The sequence below is a fragment of the Rhinopithecus bieti genome, unplaced genomic scaffold, assembly GCF_001698545.2.
Source record: "Rhinopithecus bieti isolate Rb0 unplaced genomic scaffold, ASM169854v2 scaffold_13747, whole genome shotgun sequence".
Taxonomy (NCBI): Eukaryota; Metazoa; Chordata; class Mammalia; order Primates; family Cercopithecidae; genus Rhinopithecus; species Rhinopithecus bieti.
Window position 1 is genome coordinate 492,193 of NW_016807729.1, and position 21,832 is coordinate 514,024.

The 21,832-nt window shown below is 42.2% G+C and overlaps 1 protein-coding gene across 1 annotated transcript in view; it reads left to right on the forward strand.

Moving 5' to 3' along the window:
* The first annotated feature begins 19,077 nt into the window (after nt 1-19,077).
* The window catches only part of PPIL4 (peptidylprolyl isomerase like 4), a 43,611-nt gene continuing 40,856 nt past the window's right edge, over nt 19,078-21,832 (forward strand). The window contains 1 exon segment of the mRNA XM_017883661.1: nt 19,078-19,242. Coding sequence (XP_017739150.1) covers nt 19,173-19,242 — 70 coding nt within the window. The 5' untranslated portion in view covers nt 19,078-19,172.

The window sequence follows — 21,832 nt, forward strand, 5'->3', positions numbered from 1 at the left end:
CCTCCCGGGTTTACGCCATTCTCCTGCCTCAGCCTCCCGAACAAAGTATATATTAAAATGTCTTTATTCTTTCACTAGATAATACCTTTTGACTCCAAACCTTGATGTGTTTCCTTTTTCAGTAGCCGATTTCGTTGTCATTTTCATCATTCCCACAATAAAAATTGGAGTCCATCTTTTTCTGCAATTTAAAGCAGGCTTGACGCCAAAAGGAAATCTGGGAGATGATTTGTATCTGTTTCCAATTTCTGGGAGTGAGTTCACTGCATTTCTATTGCAACACGGTCTATTCCAGTATTTTCCAGAGTTAGTCATCTACATATTTTTGAACTTTTTAAAAGACCCCTAGAAGATGACAAGAGGGAGAGCAAGAAACAAAGATACTGTATTTTATTTTTTTGAGACAGGGTCTTGCTTTGACACCCAGGCTGGAGTGCCATGGCAAGATACATCATGGCTTACTGCAGGCTTGACCTCCTGGGCTGAAGCCATCTTCCTACCTCAGACTCCTGAGTAGCTGGGACTGTAGGCATGTGCCCCCATGCCCTGCTGATTTTTTTTTTTTTAAGTGGAGACGAGGCCTTGCGAGGTTGCCCAGGTTGAATTCCTGAGCTGAAGCAGTCCTCCTGCCTTGGCCTTCCAAAGTGTTGGGATTACAGGCATGAGCCACTGTGCCTGGCCTAAATTTTTTTTTTTTTTTTTTGAGACAGAGTTTCACTCTTGTCACCCAGGCTGGGGTGCAATGGCACAATCTCAGCTCACTGCAACCTCCTCCTCCCAGGTTCAAGCAATTCTCCTGCCTCAGCCTCCCAAGGCAGAGTAGCTGGGATAACAGGCACCCACCACCACGCCCAGCTAATTTTTGTATTTTTAGTAGAAACGGGGTTTCACCACGATGGCCAGGCTGGTCTCAAACTCCTGACCTCAGGTGATCCACCTGCCTCGGCCTCCCAAAGTGCTGGGATTACAGTCATGAGCCACTGTGCCTGGCCTTAAATATTTTAAAACTGCTTTTGCTGTAACTTTCTTGTTCATATATTTATGAATGAATTTCATTAGCTCATAATGATGGCTGATGCCTCTCATATGAAGAACAACTCATAGAAATATTATCATTGTAGCAGCCAGCATGTATTATACTAATTGTGTTAAGTGCTTTAGGTGTATTATTTAAACCTCATAACAGCCTAATGACATAATTACAATTTATTATCCCATTTTTATATACAAAACAGAAATTTATAGAAATTTAGTGTTTTTCTCTGAGTTACAGAATAGTAAATGATGAAGCTGTGGTTTTAAACTCTGGTATTCTAAGCCAACACAGTATAATAAAACAAAAGGCATTTAGTTAATTTATATACATTTATAGAGATGATTATAAATTATTCCACTCATTAGCTTTCTAAAAATATGAGCTGGGTTACACTTTGGGAGGGGGAGGCAGGGGGATCACCTGATGTCGGGAGTTCGAGGCCAGCTGGGAGTTCAAGAAACCCCATCTCTACTAACAACACAAAAATCAGCTGGGCGTGGTGGCGCATGCCTGTAATCCCAGCTACTCCGGAGGCTGAGGCGGGAGAATCGCTTGAACCCAGGAGGCGGAGGTTGCGGTGAGCCGAGATCGCGCCATTGCACTCCAGCCTGGGCAACAAGAGTGAAACTCCGTCTTAAAAAAAAAAAAAAAAAAAAAAATGAGCTGAGTTGGGGAAAAGGGAGAAACAGGAGAGCTATGCCTTCTCCACCATCACAGAAGCTAGAGGGGCTCCAGGGCCAAGATGCAGCCCCTGCTCTCTGCTCCCCCAGCTAACTAGTTTCAACAATCTGAAAATCTGCAGAGACGTATGTACTCAAGAACGCTAAAAATCATACTATAATTTGATGTTTGATTGGTACTCTAATAAAAATCCTGAAGATAAAAGATTAAAGGGCCGGGCGCAGTAGCTCACATCTGTAATCCCAGCCCTTTGGGAAGCTAAGGCGGACGGATCACGAGGTCAGGCGATCGAGACCATCCTGGCTAATGGAGTGAAACCCTGTCTCTACTAAAAATACAAAAAAGTAGCTGGGCATGATGGCGGGCGCCTGTAGTCCCAGCTACTCGGCAGGCTGAGGCAGGAGAATGGCGTGAACCCAGGAGGTGGAGCTTGCAGTGAACCGAGATCCAGCCATTGCACTTCAGCCTGGGCGACAGAGCGAGACTCCGCCTCAAAAAAAAAAAAAAAAAAAAAAAGGATTAAAATGATTAAATATCCTAAGGCATAAGAGATCTTATCAGGTTTTAAAAAATAAAGCATCTGTAACAGATACTGCAAGAAGAGTTTGTTTAGAGATGATTTCATATTCAGTAACCCAGACAAGTACGTTATATTTGTGGTAAGATGCCATTTTCTTTTGTCTTATCTGACTTTTTTTTTTTTTTTCCCCCAGACGAAGTCTTGCTCTGTCACCCAGGCTGGAGTGCAGTGGCCGATCTCAGCTCACTGCAACTTCTGCCTCTCGGGTTCAAGCAATTCTTCTGCCTCAGCCTCCCGAGTAGCTGGGACTACAGGTGCGTACCACCAGGCCCAGCTAATTTTTGTATTTTTTAGTAGAGACGGAGTTTCACCATGTGGGCCAGGCTGGTCTTGAACTCCTCACCTCATGATCCACCTGCCTCAACCTCCCAAAGTGCTAGGATTACAGGTGTGAGCCACTGTGCCCAGCCTTATTTGACTTTTAAAAACACCTTTAGAAATGAAAGAAGCCTCCACTTGGAAGCAGAAGCAGAGTATAGGGTGTCTTTCCTCTGCCTTCAGTGGATTTCCCTCTTGGGAGTGGATTTTCTTCTTTTGAGTCAGGATTCACTTTATTTAATTCACTAGAATATAAGAGCCTCACTTTATCATTCTTTACCTTAGTTGGTGCTAAAATAACAGGCAACTTCATAGCCATATGTATTAACTATATTTGCTTATTTTCTGTATTCTTGATGTTGTGGCATCTGGAGTCTCACTGGCCCTGGAGACGCTGCCCCTCCGAGGGTTAGCTAATTCCTAGAAATCACAAAGTACTTCCCTGGGCAGCTCTGGGAGTTCACATCTCATATACGACACAGCCAATCCAGAGCTCATGCTCCAGTGGACACCTCTGGGAGTGCACCTCTCATATACAATCCAACCAATCTATTTGTGTTTTTATTTATGTTTGTACAGATTTATGGGATACACGTGAAACTCTGTTATATGTATGTAATGTATAGTGATCAAGTCAGGGTATGTCGGGTATGTGTCACCTGAGTACAGTACATTTTTGTTTGACTAACATCACCCGACTCTTCTATCAAACACTGAATTTATGTCTTCTATCTAATTGTATGTTTATACCTTTTAACCCACTTGACTTCATCCTCCTGTTTCCCCCTCACTCACCTTACCCAGTTTTTGTCATCTACCTTTCCGTTCTCCACCTCCATGTAGTCCAATCGTTTAGCTCCCACATGTAAATGAGAACATGCAATATTTTTTCTTTCTGTGCCTGGCATATTTTACTTAAGATAATGACCTCCAGTTCCATCCATGTTGTTATGAATGACATTATTTCATTCTTTTTAATAACCAAATAGTATTCAATTGTGTACATATACCTCATTTTTTAATCTGTTCATCTGTCAGTGGACATTGAGGTTGATCCTCTATATTTCTATTGTGAATAGTGCTGAAATAAACATGTGAGTGCATATATTCCTTTGATATATTGATTTCTTTTTCCTCAGGTAGATAGCCAGCAGTGGGATTGCTGAATTGAATGCTAATTCTGTTTTAGTTTTTCGAGAAATATCCATACTGTTTTCCACAGTAGTTATACTAGTTTACATTCTCCCAGTGTATAAAAGTTTTTTTTTCTCTGCATCATTGCCAACCTCTGTTATTTTTTGTCTTTTTAATCATAGCCATTCCAAATGGTAAGATATCTCATTGTGGTTTTGCTTTGCATTTCTGTGACAGTTAGTGATGTTGAGCATTTTTTCATATATCTGCTGGACATTTGTATGTCTTCTTCTGAGAAATGTCTATTCATGTTCTTTACCCACTTAAAAAAATAAATAAATAAGGGACAGAGTATTGCTATGTTGCCCAGACTGCTTTTGAACCCCTGGGCTCAAAGGATCCTCCCACCGTGGCCTCCCAAAGTGCTAGGATTAAAGGTGTGAGCCACCATGCTCAGCCAACTTTGGCCACTTTATAAAGAGATTGTTTGCTTTTTCCTGTTTAGTTGTGTTCCTTATATATTCTGGATATTAGTCCCCTGTTGAATGAATAGTTTTCAAATGTTTTCTCCCACTCAACAGGTTGTCTCTTCATTTTGCTGATTCTTTTGCTGTGTAGAAGCTTTTTAGTTTAATTAATTCCCATTTGTCTATTTCTGTTTTTGTTGTATGTGCTTTTGAGGTCTTAATCTTAAATTATTTGCCTGGGCCAATGTCCAGAAGAGGTTTCCCTAGGATTTTGTCCAGTATTTTTGTAGTTTCAGATCTTATGTTTAAGTTTTTAATCCAACTTGACTTGGTTTTGTATATGGTGAGAGATAGGTGTCCAGTTTTATTCTTTTGCATGTGTCTATCAAGTTTTCCCAGCACCATTGATTGAAGAAGATGTTCTTTTCCCAATATAAGCTCTTTTCAGCTTTGTCAAAGATCAGTTGGCTGTAAATGTATGGCTTTGTTTCTGGGTTCTCTATTCTGTTTCATTTGTGTGTCAATTTTTATATAAATACCATGCTGTTTTGGTTACTATATTGTTTTGGTAATATATTTTGAAGTCAGGTAATATGATGCCTCCAGCTTCATTCTTCTTGCTCAGAATTACATAGGTTATTTGGGCTCTTTTTTGGTTGCATGTGAATTTTAGGATTGTTTTTAATAATTCTATAAAAAATGAATTGGTATTTTAATAGGGATTGCATTTAATCTATAGATTACTTTGGGCAATATGTTCATTTTAATTATATTAATTTTTCCAGTTCATGAGCATGGGAAATTTTCCATTCATTTGTGTCATCTTCAATTTCTTTGAACAGTGTTTTATAGTTTTCTTCTTCTTTTTTTTTTTTTCGGAATGTCGTTAAGTAAATGTATAGTTTCTTTTTTTAAAAATTATTATTATACTTTAAGTTCTAGGGTACATATGTACAACATGCAGGTTTGTTACATATGTATACATGTGCCATGTTGGTGTGCTGCATCCATTAACTCATCATTTACATTAGGTATATCTCCTAATGCTATCCCTCCCCCATACCCCTTCCCCACAATAGGACCCCGTGTGTGATGTTCCCTTTCCTGTGTCCAAGTGATCTCATTGTTCAATTCCCACCTATGAGTGAGAACATGCGGTATTTGGTTTTCTCTTCTTGCGATAGTTTGCTGAGAATGATGGTTTCCAGCTGCATCCATGTCCCTGCAAAGGACACGAACTCATCCTTTTTTATGGCTACATAGTATTCCATGGTGTATATGTGCCACATTTTCTTAATCCACTCTGTCCTCTGTCACTGATGGACATTTAGGTTGATTCCAAGTCTTTGCTATTGTGAATAGTGCCGCAATAAACATACGTGTGCATGTGTCTTTATAGCAGCATGACTTATAATCCTTTGGGTATATCCCCAGTAATGGGATGGCTGGGTCAAATGGTATTTCTNTGGAGTTTGCTTGAGGTCCACTCCAGACCCTGTTTGCCTGGATATCAGCAGTGGAGGCTGCAGAAGATAGAATATTGCTGAACAGCGAGTGTTGCTGTCTGATTCTTCCTCTAGAAGCTTCGTCTCAGGGGTGTATCCTGCCATGTGAGGTGTGAGGTGTGAGGTGTCGGTCTGCACCTAGTGGGGGATGTCTCCCAGTTAGGCTACTCAGGGGTCAGAGACCCACTTGAGCAGGCAGTCTGTCTGTTCTCAGATCTCAACTTCCATGCTGGGAGATCCACTGCTCTCTCCAAAGCTGTCAGACGGGGGCATTTACCTCTGCCGAGGTTTCTGCTGTTTTTTGTTTAGCTATCTTATAGTTTTCTTTGTAGAGATATTTCACCTCCCTGGTTATATTTATTTCTAGGTATTTTGGTGGGTTTTTTTTTTTTGTATTTATTGTACATGGAATTGCCTTCTTAATTTCTTTCTTGGCTAGATCATTATTGGTATACAGGAACACTACTGATTTATGTGTGTTGATTTTGTGAACTGCAACTTTACTGAATTTATTTATTAAATCTAAGAGTTTTTTGGTGGAGTCTTTTAGCTTGCTCTACATATAAGATCATATCATCAACAAAGAGACGTAGTTTGACTTCTTCTTTTCCAATTTGAATGCATTTTATTTCTTTTTCTTGCCTGATTCCTTTGGGTATGACTTCTAGTACTATGTTGAATAGGAGTGGTAAGTGTGGGCATCCTTGTCTTGATCCAGTTCTTAGAAGAAAGGCTTTCAACTTTTTTTGAATTCAGTATAATGCTAGCTGTGGATCTGTTATATATGGCCTTTATTACTCTGAGGTATATTCCTTGTATGCCTAGTTTGTTGAGAATTTTTCTGAAGAATGGATATCGAATTTTATTAAATGCTTTTTCTGCATCTATTGAGATGATCATATGGTTTTAGTCCTTCATTCTGTTGATGTGATGTATCACATTTATTGATTTATATATGTTGTACCATCTTTGCATTCCAGGTATAAGTCACATTTGATCATGATGTATTAGTTTTTGATATAATGCTGATTTGATTTGCTAGTATTTTCTTCTATGGATTTTGCATCTATATTCATCAGGGTTATTGACCTGTAGTTTCCTTTTTTCTTGTCCTTGTTTGGTTTTCATATGAATGTGACACTGGCCTCATAGAATTAGTTAGGGAGGGCTGGGCATGGTGGCTCACACCTGTAATCCCAGCACTTTGGGAGGCTGAGGTGGGTGGATCACGAGGTCAAGCATTCGAGACCAGCCTGGCCAACATGGTGAAACCCCATCTCTACTAAAAAATACAAAAATTAGCTGGGCCTGGTGGTGTGCACCTGTAGTCCAAGCTACTTGGGAGGCTGAGGCAGGAGAATTGCTTGAACCCCGGATGTGGAGGGTGCAGTGAGCCGAAATCACGCCACTGCACTCCAGCATGGGTGACAGAGTGAGACTCTGTCTCACAAAAAAAAAAAAAAAAAAAAGAATTAGGAAGAATTCCCTCCTTTTCAGTTTTTTTGGAATCATTTCAGGAGGATTGACATTAGTTCTACTTTGTACACTTAGGCAAATTTGAATGTGAATCCATCTGATCCTAGGCTTTATATTGTTGAGAGATTTTTATTACTGATTCAATCTTCTTACTCATTATTAGTCTGTTCAGGTTTTCTGTTTCTTTCTGATTCAGTCTTGGTAGATTGTAGTGTCCAAGAATTTATACATTTCCTGTAGGTTTTCCAGTTTGTCCGCATATAGTCATAAAAGTCTCTGATAATTTTTTCATATTTCTGTGGCATCAATGGTAATATCTCCTTTCTCGTTTTTGATTTTGTTTATTTGAGTATTCTTTTCTTGGCTGGTCTAGATAACAGTTTATCAATTTTGTTTATTTTTTTGAAGAACCAACTTTTTGTTTCATTGGTCCTTTGTAATTTTTTAGTCTTAAATTGATTTAGTTCTGCTCTGATCTCTATTTTTTCTTCTCATAATTTGGGAGCGTGATTTGTTCCTTCTTTTCTAGTTCCTTTAAGTGCATTATTAGGTTGTTTATTTGAAATCATTCTACTTTTTTGTGTTTTTTATTGTCAATTACTTTAAAATTTTTAAAATTTTTAAATTTTTAATTTTAATAGTTTGTGGGAAACACGTGGTATTTGGTTACATGGATAAGTTCTTTAGTGGTGATTTCTGAACTTTTGGTACACCTATAATCTGAGCAGTGTACACTGTACCTAATTACAGTCTTTTATTCCTCACCCCCTTTCAACCTTCCCCCTGAGTCCCCAAAGTCCATTGGATCATTCTTATGCCTTTGCATCCACATAGCTTAGCTCCCGCTTATAAGTGAGAACATACAATGTTTAGTTTTCCATTCCTGAGTTACTTCACTTAGAATAATGGTCTGCAACTCCTTCCAGGTTGCTGCAAATACTATTATTTTGTTTCTTTTTATGGTTGAGTAGTATTCTATGGTGTATATATATGTATATATATCACTTTCTTTTCTTTTCTTTTTTTTTTGAGTCGGAGTCTCTCTCTGTCACCCAGGCTAGAGTGCAGTGGCATGATCTCAGCTCACTGCAACCTCTGCCTCTCAGGTTCGAGCAATTCTCCTGCCTCAGCCTCACAAGTAGCTGGAATTACAGGTGCGTGCCAACATGCCCAGCTAATGAGATGGAGTCTCGCTCTGTCACCCAGGCTGGAGTGCAGTGGCTCGATTTTGGCTCACTGCAAGCTCTGCCTCCTGGGTTCACGCCATTCTCCTGACTCAGCCTCCCGAGTAGCTGGGACTACAGGCACCCACCACCACACCTGGCTAATTTTTTGTATTTTTAGTAGAGATGGGGTTTCACCATGTTCACCAGGATGGTCTCGATCTCCTGACCTCGTGATCCACCCACCTCGGCCTCCCAAAGTGCTGGGATTACAAGCGTGAGCTACCGCCCCCAGCCTAATTTTTGTATTTTTAATAGAGTTGTGGTTTCGCCATGTTGGTCAGGCTGGTCTCCAACTCCTGACCTCAGATGATCTGCCCACCTCAGTTTCCCAAAGTGTGCGGTTACAGGCATGAACCACTGCGCCCGGCCACTGCCACATTTTCTTTATCCACTCGTTAATTGGTGGACATTTGGGCTGGTTCCATAATTTTACAATTGTGAATTGTGCTGCTATAAACATGTGTGTGCAAGTCTTTTTTTCATGTAATGACTTCTTTTCATCTAGGTGGAAACCCAAAAGCAGGACTGCTGCATCAAAATGGTAGATCTACTTTTAGTTCTTTCCGGAATCTCCATAATGTTTTCCATAGTGGTTGTACATTCCCGCCAGCAGCGTAGAAGTGTTCCCTTTTCACCATACCCATGCCAATATCTTTTTTTAAAAATTTATGCCCATTCTTACAGGGGTAAAGTGGTATTGCATTGTGGCTTTGATTTGCATTTCCCTGATAGTTAGTGATGTTGAGCATTTTTTCATGTTTGTTGACCATTCATATATCTTCTTTTGAGAATTGTCTATTCATGTCCTTAGCTTACTTTTCGATGAGAGTATTTGTTTTTTTCTTGCTGATTTGTTTGAGTTCCTTGCAGATTCTGGATATTAGTCCTTTGTTGGATGCATGGTTTGTGAAAAGTTTTATCCACTCTGTGGGTTGTCTGTTTACTGATTATTTCTTTTGCTGTGCAGAAACCTTTTAGTTTAATTAAGTCCCATCTATTTATCTTTTTTGTTGTTGTTGCATTTGCTTCTGGGTTCTTGGTCATGAAGTCTTTGCCTAAGCCCGTATCTAAAAGAGTTTTTCTAATGTTATCTTCTAAAATTTTGATGGTTTCAGGTCTTAGATTGAAGTCTTTGATACATCTTCAGTTGATTTTTAATAAGGTAAGACATGAGGATTCAGTTTCATTCTTCTACATGTTCTTTGCCAATTATCCCAGCACCATTTGTATGGTATTCTTTCCCCACTTTATGTTTTTGTTTGCTTTGTTGAAGATCAGTTGGCTGTTAGCTTTATTTCTGGGTTCTCTATTCTGTTCCATTGGTCTATTTGCCTATTTTTATACCAGTAACATGCTGTTTTGGTGACTATAGCCTTATAGTAGAGTTTGAAGTCAGGTAAAGAACAAGAAAGGTCAGGTGCAGTGGCTCACACCTGTAATTCCAGCACTTTGGGAGGCCGAGGCAGGTGGATCACCTTAGGTTGGGAGTTCAAGACCAGCCTGACCAACAAGGAGAAACTCCATCTCTACTAAAAGTCAAAAAAATTAGCCGGGTGTAGTGACGCATGTCTGTAATCCCAGCTACTCGGGAGGCTGAGGCGGGAGAATCGCTGGAACCCGGGAGGCGGAAGTTGCCGTGAGCCGAGATCGCGCCACTGCACTTCAGCCCGGGCAACAACAGCGAAACTCCATCTCAAAAAAAAAAAAAAAAAAAAAAAATTGTTCTTTTTACTTAGTCTTGCTTTGGCTATATGGGCTCTTTTTTGGTTCTATATGAATTTTAGGATTGTTTTTTCTAGTTCTGTGAAGATGATGATGGTATTTTGATGGGAATTGCATTGAATTTGTAGATTGCTTTTGGCAGTATAATCATTTTCACAATACTGATTCTACCCATTCATGAGCATGGGATGTGTTTCCATTTGTTTGTGTCATCTGTGATTTCTTTCAGCAGTGTTTTGTAGTTTTCCTTGTAGAGGTCTTTCATCTCCTTGGTTAGGTATATTCCTAAGTATTTTATTATTTTTTTGCAGCTATTGTAAAAGTGATTGAGTTCTCAGTTTGATTCTCAGCTTGATTGCTGTTGGTGTATAACAGTGTTACTGATTTGTGTACATTGATTTTGTATCCTGAAACTTTACTGAATTCATGTATCAGATGTAGTAACTTTTTGGATGAGTCTTTAGGGTTTTCTAGGTATATGATCATATCACTAGCAACCTGCAACAATTTGACTTCTTCTTTACAGATTTGGATTCCCTTTATTCCTCTTGTCTGATTGCTCTGGCTAGGACTTCTAATACTGTGTTGAATAGAAGTGGTGAAAGTGGTCATCCTCGTCTTATTCCAGTTCTTAGGGGGAATGCTTTAAACTTTTCCTTGTTCAGTATAATGTTGGCTATGGGTTTATCATAGATGGTTGTTTTTTTATTTGAGAGGGTTTATCATAGATGGTTGTTTTTCTGTTTGTTTGTTTTTGAGACGGAGTCTCACTCTGCTGCCCAGACTGGAGCACAGGGGCATGATACGGGTTCACTGCAACCTCCGCCTCCTGGGTTCAAGCAATTCTCCTGCCTCAGCCTCCCAAGTAGCTGGGATTATAGGCATCCGCCACCACACTTGACAAATTTTTGTATTTTTAGTAGAGTGGGGGACTTCAATACTCACCGAGGTTGAAGCAGCAGTGAGCCCTGATCATCCCACTGCACTCCAGCCTGAACAGGAGTGAGACCCTGTTTAAAAACTTTTTCTAAAGAAAGAAAAGAAAAGAAAACTGAAACCTTAGTTCAACCTAATTGCCTGATACTGTGTATATAACTCATATAATCTTTCCCTAGTAGAATCCTAAATTACAAGACTAGAGATAGCATTAAAGAGTAATGTTTGATAACATTCTGTGTATCCTTAAGAGAAATATTACAAATCCAAAGAAAAAAAGAGGGTTTGGAAAAAATCAAGCAATTTATTATTATTGTTATTATTATTATTATTTTTTGAACAGAGTCTCACTCCATTACCCAGGCTAGAGTATGGTGGCATGATCTCGGCTCACTGCAACCTCCACCTCCCGGGTTGAAGCAATTCTTACACCTAAGCCTCCCCAGTAGCTGGAATTACAGGCATGTACCACCACGCGCAGCTAATTTTTGTATTTTTAGTAGAAACGGAGTTTCACCATGTTGGCCAGGCTGGTCTCAAACTCCTGAGCTCAAGTGATCTGCCTGTCTTGGCCTCCCAAAGTGTTAGGATTACAGGCATGAGCCACTAATCAAGTAATTTTTAAAGAAGAATTTGAACTATTCAAAGAGAATTAGAAAGTGACATAATAAACATGAGGAATGATTTCACATCAGTGCTTCATATCACTTTTCTGTTGAATCCCAGTGTTCTCTCTTAGACAATCTTTTTGAAGTATGAATATCTACTTGCTATATGGTATGAAGTATGAATATCTACTTGCTATATGACCTATATGGTCACTAATGACCATATAGGGTACTGCCAGATTGTTTTAAAGAATCAGACTCCGGTATAGGCATTTGTTTTTTAATTTTTAATTTTCCTTTTTTTTTTTTTTGAGACAGAGTCTCGCTCTGTTGCCCAGGCTGGAGTGCAGTGGCTGGATCTCAGCTCACTGCAAGCTCCGCCTCCCGGGTTTACGCCATTCTCCTGCCTCAGCCTTTGGAGTATCTGGGACTACAGGCGCACGCCACCTCGCCCGGCTAGTTTTTTGTATTTTTTAGTAGAGACGGGGTTTCACCATATTAGCCAGGATGGTCTTGATCTCCTGACCTCGTGATCCGCCTGTCTTGGCCTCCCAAAGTGCTGGGATTACAGGCTTGAGCCACCGCGCCCAGCATTAATTTTTAATTTTTCAATCAACTCTGATAATTAAGGTATGGACATCTTAAACTCTAGATAGAATATCTTATTATTATTATTCAGTGTGTAATTTACACCATCTTTAAATTATGCTATACTTAATTATATCCCTAAATATAAAATATTCTGCCATCACAAGGAAAGTATCATTTCATTATATAGTTTATGCTTGTCATTATCTTATTGTCTCTAATGCTACAAATATTTAAATATGTTGAAGTGGTTTGTATAGTAGTTACATAGGTGAAAAGAAAGAGCTATATTATTTGCAATTCAACCAAATGTAAATAATAAATTAGATTAAATCTGGAGAAAAGAATAGTACATTTTTGTTGCTTTCCAAACATTAATATCAAGGAGAGGGTTCAAGATGCCTGAGGAAATGCAGCTAGTATGCACCTCCTCTATGGAGAGGGACAAATATAGCAAGTAGATATTCATACTTCAAAAGATTGTCTAAGAGAGAACACTGGGATTCAACAGAAAAGTGATAGGAAGCACTGAAAGCAGGGAAGGAGGCAGCTTGCTTAGCCAGTATTGGATGAGAAGTGGGAGAAGCTTCCAAACACAGGGAAAGGGTAAGAGAAAAACCCTCAGAGCTTCATACTTCTGCCATCGTCTTTTATAACATAGCTGCAGAACGACTCAAGCCATGCAGGTCTCAAGTCTAACAGGAAGGTGCTTAGAGATTGCACAGAGACACAGCTTCAAAGAGCGAACTCATACAAAGTCCCAGAGGCATCCAAGGCCAGAGTAGCTTTAGCTTGGTGCCATTTTCAGAGCCTAGCCTCTGGGGATTTGTATCTTGCCCTGGGGCCAGGCTGATGCTGACATTGCTGCCACCGGACTGAGAAGTGAGAGGGGAGGCCGGGCACTCCCATGCAACCCTAGGACAAATCTCACCACTGCAGCTGCAGGCTGCTGTGGGCCAAGGCCTGGGCAAACTGCACTGCCTACAGCTGCCTGCCTGCACTACTCCAGCTGGGACGGGTCCCACCCTCCCTGAGGGCAGGCCCATAGCACAGCTGCCACTGCCCACACCTGAGCATTCTGCCTGTGGCCTGTGGACCACTCTGCCTCTACTTATCACAAAAAGCACCTAAATTCACTACCAGAGGGCCAGAGTACAAGTTGGCCAGCCCAGTACCATTCCTCCAGTACTCAAGCATGCTATCCAGGGACCTGAAAATCACCCATCCCAATCTATGACCATTGACACCTGAATGGCCACTCCTGCGGGGGTCTAAGATTGGGCTGATCCATCCTGCTGATACCTTCACAGCTGGCAGTGCTACCAGTGCAACTCAACCTGTCACAGCCCTCGCCAATACAAGCACAGACTGTTTGGGCCCCAGTGGGTTGCTCCACCACTGCTACTGCCATCAGTCATTTCCCAGCAGCTACCCACGAGCCCAAAACCTACTCAAACACCTGGATTGTCACTAGCACTACCAGCATTTGAGCAAGCCACCTGGAGGCCCAAGAATTTGACCCACTTAACACTGGTGCCAGTACAAACAGCTCTGGGGCCGGCCTTGCTAGAAACTTAGACATCCAATACAAGAAACTCACAGAACACCAGGAAATTCATCACAAAAAGATCACCACCTAGGCACATAGTTATTAGGTTATCTGAAGTCGAGAAGAAGGAAAGAATCTTTTTTTTTTTTTTTTTGAGACAGAGTCTCGCTCTGTTGCCCAGGCTGGAGTGCAGTGGTGCGATCTCAGCTCACTGCAAGCTCCGCCTCCTGGGCCCACGCCATTCTCCTGCCTCAAGCCTCCCGAGTAGCTGGGACCACAGGCGCCCACCACCGTGCTTGGCTAATTTTTTGTATTTTTTTTTTTTTAGTAGAGACAGGGTTTCACCGTGTTAGCCAGGATGGTCTCGATCTCCTGACCTTGTGATCCGCCTGCCTCGGCCTCCCAAAGCGCTGGGATTACAGGCGTGAGCCACCGCGCCCAGCCAGAAGGAAAGAATCTTAAGAGCTGTGAGGCAAAAGCATCAGGTAACCTATAAAGGAAGACTTATCAGATTAACAACAGTTTCTCAGCAGAGACCCTATAAGCTATATGGGATTGGGGTCTTATCTTTAGCTTCCTTAAACAAAACAATTATCAGCCAAGAATTTTGTATCCAGCGAAACTAAGCTTCACAAACAAAGATACAGTCTATTTCAGACAAACAAATGCTGAGAGAATTTGCCACTACCAAGCCAGCAGAAACTCTACAAGCTAGAAGGGACTGGTGGCTCTTCTGGTCCCAGAAGCCTCCAAACTAACCTTGGGGAATGATTTAACTGTTTAGACCCCACATCATGCGGCAGGACTACTGTACTCTAGAGAAAGGCTTTGGCTAACAGATAGCTGACTCCTTAAATATCAGGCTCTGCTGTTAGAGGGTTCCCACATCCAATTAAAGACTTGTTCTAGCCTAAATCCAGCCACCTTCCTCCCTGAGGAAACTGGGGAACCTGAAGATAACTGTGAACAAGTCATAGTACAAATCTATGCAGCCAGGGAGGAACTCAGGGAAACTCCCCTAGAGAATTCAGACTGGACCCTCTTCACAGATGGAGCTCTTTTACAGAACAAGGGATCCGCAAGGCAGGATGCACAGTAATCATTGACTACTTGCTCCAAGGAAGCTCGAGGAGGCCATAATCCCCCTGGGAACATAACTCCATTGGCTTAAATATCAGGCCCTGTTGTTAGAGGGTTCCCACATCCAATTAAAGACTTGTTCTAGCCTAAATCCAGCCACTATTTGATTCTATTGAATTTGATTCTATTGAAAGTGTGTCTCTTCCTCCAGGCACAAGCGCTCAATTAGCTGAGCTAATAGCTCTTACAAGAGCAATTGAATTAAGCAAAGGAAAGGTAGCTAATATTTACGCTGACTCCAAGTATGCTTTCCTAGTTCTCCATGCTCATGCGGCCATTTGGAAGGAAAGGAATTTTCTTTTTTTTTTTTTGAGATGGACTTTTGCTTTTGTTGCTCATGCTGGAGTGCAGTGGCATGATCTCAGCTCACTATAACCTCTGTCTCCCAGGTTCAAGCGATTCTCCTACTTCAGCCTCCCAAGTAGCTGGGATTACAGGCACCTACCACCACGCCCGGATAATTTTTGTATTTTTAGTAGAGACAGAGTTTCACTATGTTGGCCAGGCTGGTCTCGAACTCCTGAACTCGTGATCCTCCCGCCTCAGACTCCCAAAGTGCTGGGATTATAGGTGTGAGCCACCATGCAGGGCCTGGAAAGGCATTTTCTTACCACTAATGGATCTCCTATAAAATATCACCAGGAAATTAATACATTACTATCCTCAGTTTTCCTTCCATGAGAAATTGCAGTAATACATTGTAGGGAACATCAAAAGGGAACAAATGAGGTAGCTGAAGGAAATAGATTAGCTGATCAGACAGCTAAGTCAGTGCCAAGAAAGCCTCAAGACATCAACACTTCAAACCCTAGTCTGGGAAGGTTCCATAAGAGGAATCAAACCTCAGTACTCCCCTACAGAAGTAGAATGGGCCACTTCTCGAGGGTCCACATTTCTGCCCTCAGGATGCTGACAGTGGCAGAATGGCAAGCTCCACTTGCCAGCCTCCAGCCAATGGAAAGTCCTTGAAGTCCTTCACCAAGCTTTTCACCTGGGAAAGGATAAGACATATCAATGTGCCCAGAGATTGTTTTCAGGAGATAACTTGCTAAAAACACTTAAGGAGGTTATTAATGCTTGTGAAGTCTGTCTTAAAAATAATCCTGAACAGGCGACTCCTTCCTCCTCAACCCCAAAGAATAGGAGGCTATCCAGGGCAAGACTGCCAAATAGACTTCACCCACATGCGGAAGACAAAGAGCATCCAATACCTGCTGGTATGGGCAGACACCTTCACTCACTGGGTAGAGGCACTCCCATGCCGTACAGAAAAAGCCTCTGAGGTAATAAAAGTGTTAATGAAATAACTCCCCGCTTTGGTCTACCTAGGTATCTTCGAAGTGACAATGGACCCTCGTTTAAGGCAGCTGTCACACAAGGGGTCTCAAAAGCACTTGGCATAGAATACTGTCTCCCCTGTGTTTGGAGACTCCATCCTCAGGAAAGGTAGAGAAAACTAATGACATGATCAAGAGACACCTCAGAAAATTATCCCAAGAAGGTCACCTTCCTTGGATCACTCTTCTTCCTATGGCATTACTACGAATAAAAAATACCCCTTCAAAAATAGGTCTTAGCCCTTTTGAGATGCTGTATGGACGACCTTTCTTTACCAATGATTTTCTATTAGATCAAGAAAACTCTGAGCTATTCAAGCGTGTAACTTCTCTGTCTCACTTGCAACAGGTATTAGCACAATTAGCAAAGGCCCAACCCCAGGAAACTGGGCCACCTCTATTTAACCCAGGAGATTTGGTACTGGTGAAGGCTCTCCCTTCTCTCTCTTCCACCCTAAGCCCAAGCTGGGAAGGGCTTTACACCGTTCTTTAAACTCCCTTGGCAATAAAAGTTACAGGAATCGACTTTTGGATACATCACACTCGAGTCAAAGCTGGAAAGCTGAGGGAGCAACCCGTGACAGCCCAGAGGAACGACCTGAATATCAATGCGAAGAAGTAGGAGACCGTAAGCTGAAAATCACAAAAGATAAGTAATGGAGTAAGAACTACTCACCTTAGTCTCGCCTCTACCTCACCAAATACTTTTTGCTGTTTCTACCTCTCTTTTTAAGCCAAATATTACTATATACTATAGCACCCTCATGGTGTAATATCGAACAGAGAACCTCAATTACTGTAGCATTTTGCTTAATTACTATCCTCACAGCAGGAATAATGGTTATTAACCGACAGTAAACATGAGCGTTTTACTATCACTGGGTCTGTTAGGACTTTTTATGGGACTTACTAATACGTCACACCCTTTAGCTCCTACAATATCTGCCATGGTCCATTTCTGCAACAAGACTAATTGTTGGGTCTGTCCTAAGCGGTTTTCTCAGTTCAACAGCACTGAGGAACCTTACAATGACCTGGAACTCATAGTCTTAGGATTCCATTTGTTGGCTTTACTTTTAACCCTTAAAGACATATCAGGCATAAATGGAACATGGTATGAGAGCACTTTCTTTTTTTTTTTTTTTTCCTTGAGACAGAGTCTTGCTCTGTCACTCAGGCTGGAGTGCAGTGGCGCAATCCTGGCTCACTGCAACTTCCACCTTCTGTGTTCAAGCAATTCTGCCTCAGCCTCCCCAGCAGCTGGGATTACAAGCATGCACTACCACACCCAGCTAATTTTTTTTATTTTTATTTTTTATTAGAGAGGGGGTTTCACCATGTTGGCCCGGCTGGTCTCAAACTCCTGACCTCAGGTGATCGGCCCACCTCAGCCTCCCAAAGTGCTGGGATTACAGGCATGAGCCACCACGCCCAGCCATGAATATTGTGGTGGCAGGCGTGGTGACACGCACCTGTAGTCCCAGCTACTCGGGAGGCTGAGGCAGGAGAATCACTTGAACCCAGGAGTCAGAGGTTGTAGTGAGCTGAGATCGCACCACTGCACTCCAGCCTGGATGACAGAGCGAGACTCCGTCTCAAAAAAAAAAAACCCCCAAAACCGAAAAACAACATTCATTCATTCAACAAACATTTGCGCATTATGTACCACGCTGTCATAAGCATTAGGGATAGTGCTTTAAACAGACAAGATGGAATATCCTGGAACACACATTCTAGTAACAACAAACAAACATAAACAAATTCGTAAATAGCATGCTAGATTGTAAAAAGTACTCTGGTATATGGAGAAAAAGAAAAGTGTATGTGGTGTTAATTTTAATTATGGCAGCCATGGAGGGCCTCACTGACGGTGACAGAAGCCAAAGCGCCTGAAGGAGGTGAAGGGGAGCCACGCAAATAACTGGAGGAAGAGGTTCCTCAACCAAGGCAAGTGAAAAGGCCCTGGGGCAGGAGTATGTCAGCGGTGTTCAGGGAAGAGCAAACTGTCTAGTATGGCTTCAGATGAATAAGAAGATGGCCTAGGAAGATGGGGTAGGAGAGGATTTTGTAAGCCATTATAAAAGCTTCGGCTTTTCGGCCAGGCGCGGTGGCTCACGCCTGTAATTCCAGCACTTCGGGAGGCCGAGGCGGGCGGATCACGAGGTCAGGAGATCGAGATTATCCTGGCTAACACGGTAAAACCCTGTCTCTACTAAAATAAAAAAATTAGCCGGGCGTGGTGGCAGGCGCCTGTGGTCACTTGGGAGGCTGGAGACAGGAGAATCGCTGGAGCCCGGGACGTGGACGTTGCAGTGAAACGAGATCTCGCCACTGCACTCCAGCCTGGGCGACAGAGCGAGACCCTCTCTCAAAACAGAAAACAAAACAAAATGTTAGTTCTTAGAATCTGAAACTCCTAGTAGAGGCCAAAAGTTGTTTTGCGAAAAGGAGACTGACGAGGAAAGCCGGCGGAGTCCGCCCAAATATGTGCAGAGAAGACCCCGCCGCGGGCGCCCCCTGGTGGATAAAAGGGCCGCTCGGAGAGCCGCTCTGCTCTCGAGACGGACACAAACGGGGCACAAAACATTATACTGAGACCGTTCTGAGGGACAGGCTTCCGTAAAAAAAGGCAAGGGCGGACCAGGGTTTTCAAAACCGCCACACCGGGGGCGGGACCAACCAGGACTTTAAGTCAGTTGGGCGGTCTGGCGCCCACACGCCGGCCGGAAGGAGCTGCCCGGAAGCGGGGGCGGTGCCGGCGAGATGACGCAAGAAGGGTCGCGCAGAGGGTGACGTGTGGCGTAGAAGACGCGGACAGCCTGCGCCTGTCAGCACCCCCGGGGTTTGTAGCAGAGGAGGGGCGGGCGCCATGGCGGTTCTGCTAGAGACCACTTTGGGCGACGTCGTCATCGACTTGTACACCGAGGAGCGGCCGCGTGGTGAGGCTTGAGCCGTACTCATCTGTCGCCGGGGCCCCCGAGCTTGTCCCCCTACTTTCCTTTCTCTGCGCAGTCCAGGGCAGAGATTGACTGGAGCTCGAGCTTCTGGGCTGCTGGTGCCCACGACTGGGCTATTTTATTAACCGGCCTTGGCTAGAAGAGTTTTTGTGACGAGAATTGTTTGAGCCTTGGCAGCCCTTCTCCCCTCTCTTGTGCTGGCCAGTCCGGTGGAAGGTGCTTGCGGTCATTAATTGCCTTTGGGGCGTGTGTGTGTGTGATTTGAGCTGCACATACAATACCCATAGCTTTTGCGCCTTTATTGTGTTTACTCGTGAGAGGAACACAGCAACTTTGCTTGGTGTGTAATCGGTTAAATCTTGATGAAGGCAGTTAGGGTGTGATTGATGCAGCGAGTGTGGGCATCACACCTGGGTGGAGGAGGAAGAGGTTGTCTGGAGTGTGGACTGAGCCTTCGAGGCACTGGGCTAAGTCCTGGGCTTGACTTCTTGCCCCTGAGGGTCTGATTTTCCATCGGGGGAAATAGACACAGGAACCCATTTTAGTTTTATATGTGTTATGGTAGAAGAATGTATAAGTTGCCATGGAAACCAGAGGAGGGCGTCTTCTTTGGTGGGGGTGGGAAGAAGCAAAGCTTCTATAGAACACTTGAACTAGTCCTTTCAAAGATGAATGGGAATGAGGGTTTTCTTAGCTTGGACTCTTTGTTTGGAATTTTCTGGAAACGGCAAGTAGTTTGGTGTGGCTGGAAGGACTGGTATGAGTCGTGGAACGGTAGACTCGAGTGTGGTCGGATACGCTTAGGTCAGGTCGTGAATAGTCTTGTGTGCCCTACTGATGATCAGAGTCCTTGAAGACTTTAAAAGCAGTATTGAGGCATGGCATACTTGTTTTGAGAAGGTAATAGGCAGTAGTGTGGAGAAAGTATCAGAATCAGGAAGAAACTTACACTAGAAGAGATTAGTTACAAACAGGGTCCTATTCACATGGAATGCAGAACCTATCAAAAAAGGTGAAATAAGTCGCAATATTGTACAATAACTACCTCCTGCTGTGCTCCACTTTCCACCGCATGCAGCTATTCCTCCCTCTTCTCCACCTGGCAGAAACACTGCAAACTCTCCGGTACCATTTTTGCCAATCTTTTGCTGTTCCCTTCTAACCAGTATTCCTCTCCACTCTTGTCCTTCTGGCAAACTTACTGCTTTTTATCTAAATCTCAGATCAAGTGTCATCTCTTCTTTGAAGCTCTCCCTCCTTTCTAAGCAGAGTTACCTGAGGTTTCCTCTGCTCTGTCTTAGGTCTTTTATAAACCACATGACACGTTTTATTTTAACATTTACCTATTATCCTGGAGTTGTTTACAAGTCGTGTCCTCTCTCAAGAATGTAAACTCCACTGAGAGCAGGAACTATACCATAATTATCATCTCTATATCCTGAGTACCTAGTACAATGTCTGCTACTTTTAGGGCACACACTAGGGGTTCATTATAATGACTAATGGATATAAATGTATTGTATTAGTTAGGACCCTTTGTGCAAGTGACAGAAACCCAACTCTAACTGGCTTAAACAAAGAAAATAATTGGTTGCCTCATAATACTGGGGTAAGCTTAGTTTTAAGGGTGGTTGAATCCAGTGTTTCAAATAATATTTAGGGAATTTTGTTTTTTATCCATTGATTTTGCTTTTCTTTGAGTTCCTTTGACGCTCTGTCCATGTAGAACAGCACCTGGCAAAATGAATGGGCCTCTTTCCCCAGAGCTGTGAGGAAATAAAGGCGGGGGGTAGAGCTACCCCACCCAATTAACAAGCAGTGGTTCTGCAAAGATAAGCGCGTAACACCAAAACATAAGTCCACCCCCTGTACATATTTGTAAGCATATGACTGGAGATCTGCTTACGTGTGTACCTGCTATATTTATACTCACTTATCAATCTATGATCAACATATCCAGACTTACCTACCTTCCTTCCATTCTTTCTTCCTTTTCTTTTTTAACTTATTATTATAGAAAATTTAAAACACAGATGTAGAGAGAATCATGTAAATGAACTCTCATGTCCACATGACCAGCTTTGTTTAACAGCTGTGAACACATAGCAAATCTTTCTTCATTTATAATACCCCCACTTCCAGTGCATCTGTTTAATCTGTAATTACTTCAGTACGTACTTCTAAAATATAAGGTCTCTTTAAAAAAACAAAAAAATGGAACTATGAGCTTAAGTACCACATAAGTGACAGGTTAAAAAAAGAAAAAAAAATTTGACAGGGAAAAGGGAAAAATACTAAAAAAAGAGAAAAGTTGTAAAAAAAAAAAAAAGGATAAAAAAACAGAACCACAAATCTCATCACACTTTGAAAAAACTAGCAATAAGTTTTTAGTATCATTTAAACTCATAAACTTTAAAAAAATTTAAATTAGGACCCAAAGTCCATATATTGGTTAAAATGTCGCATATATGTTTAATCTATTGGTTCTCCCCCTTTTTTTTCTTGAAAAAAGTATGAGAAAGAATCTGGGTGCTTTGTCTTGTAGAATTTCTCTTGTTTTGGGTTTGACTGA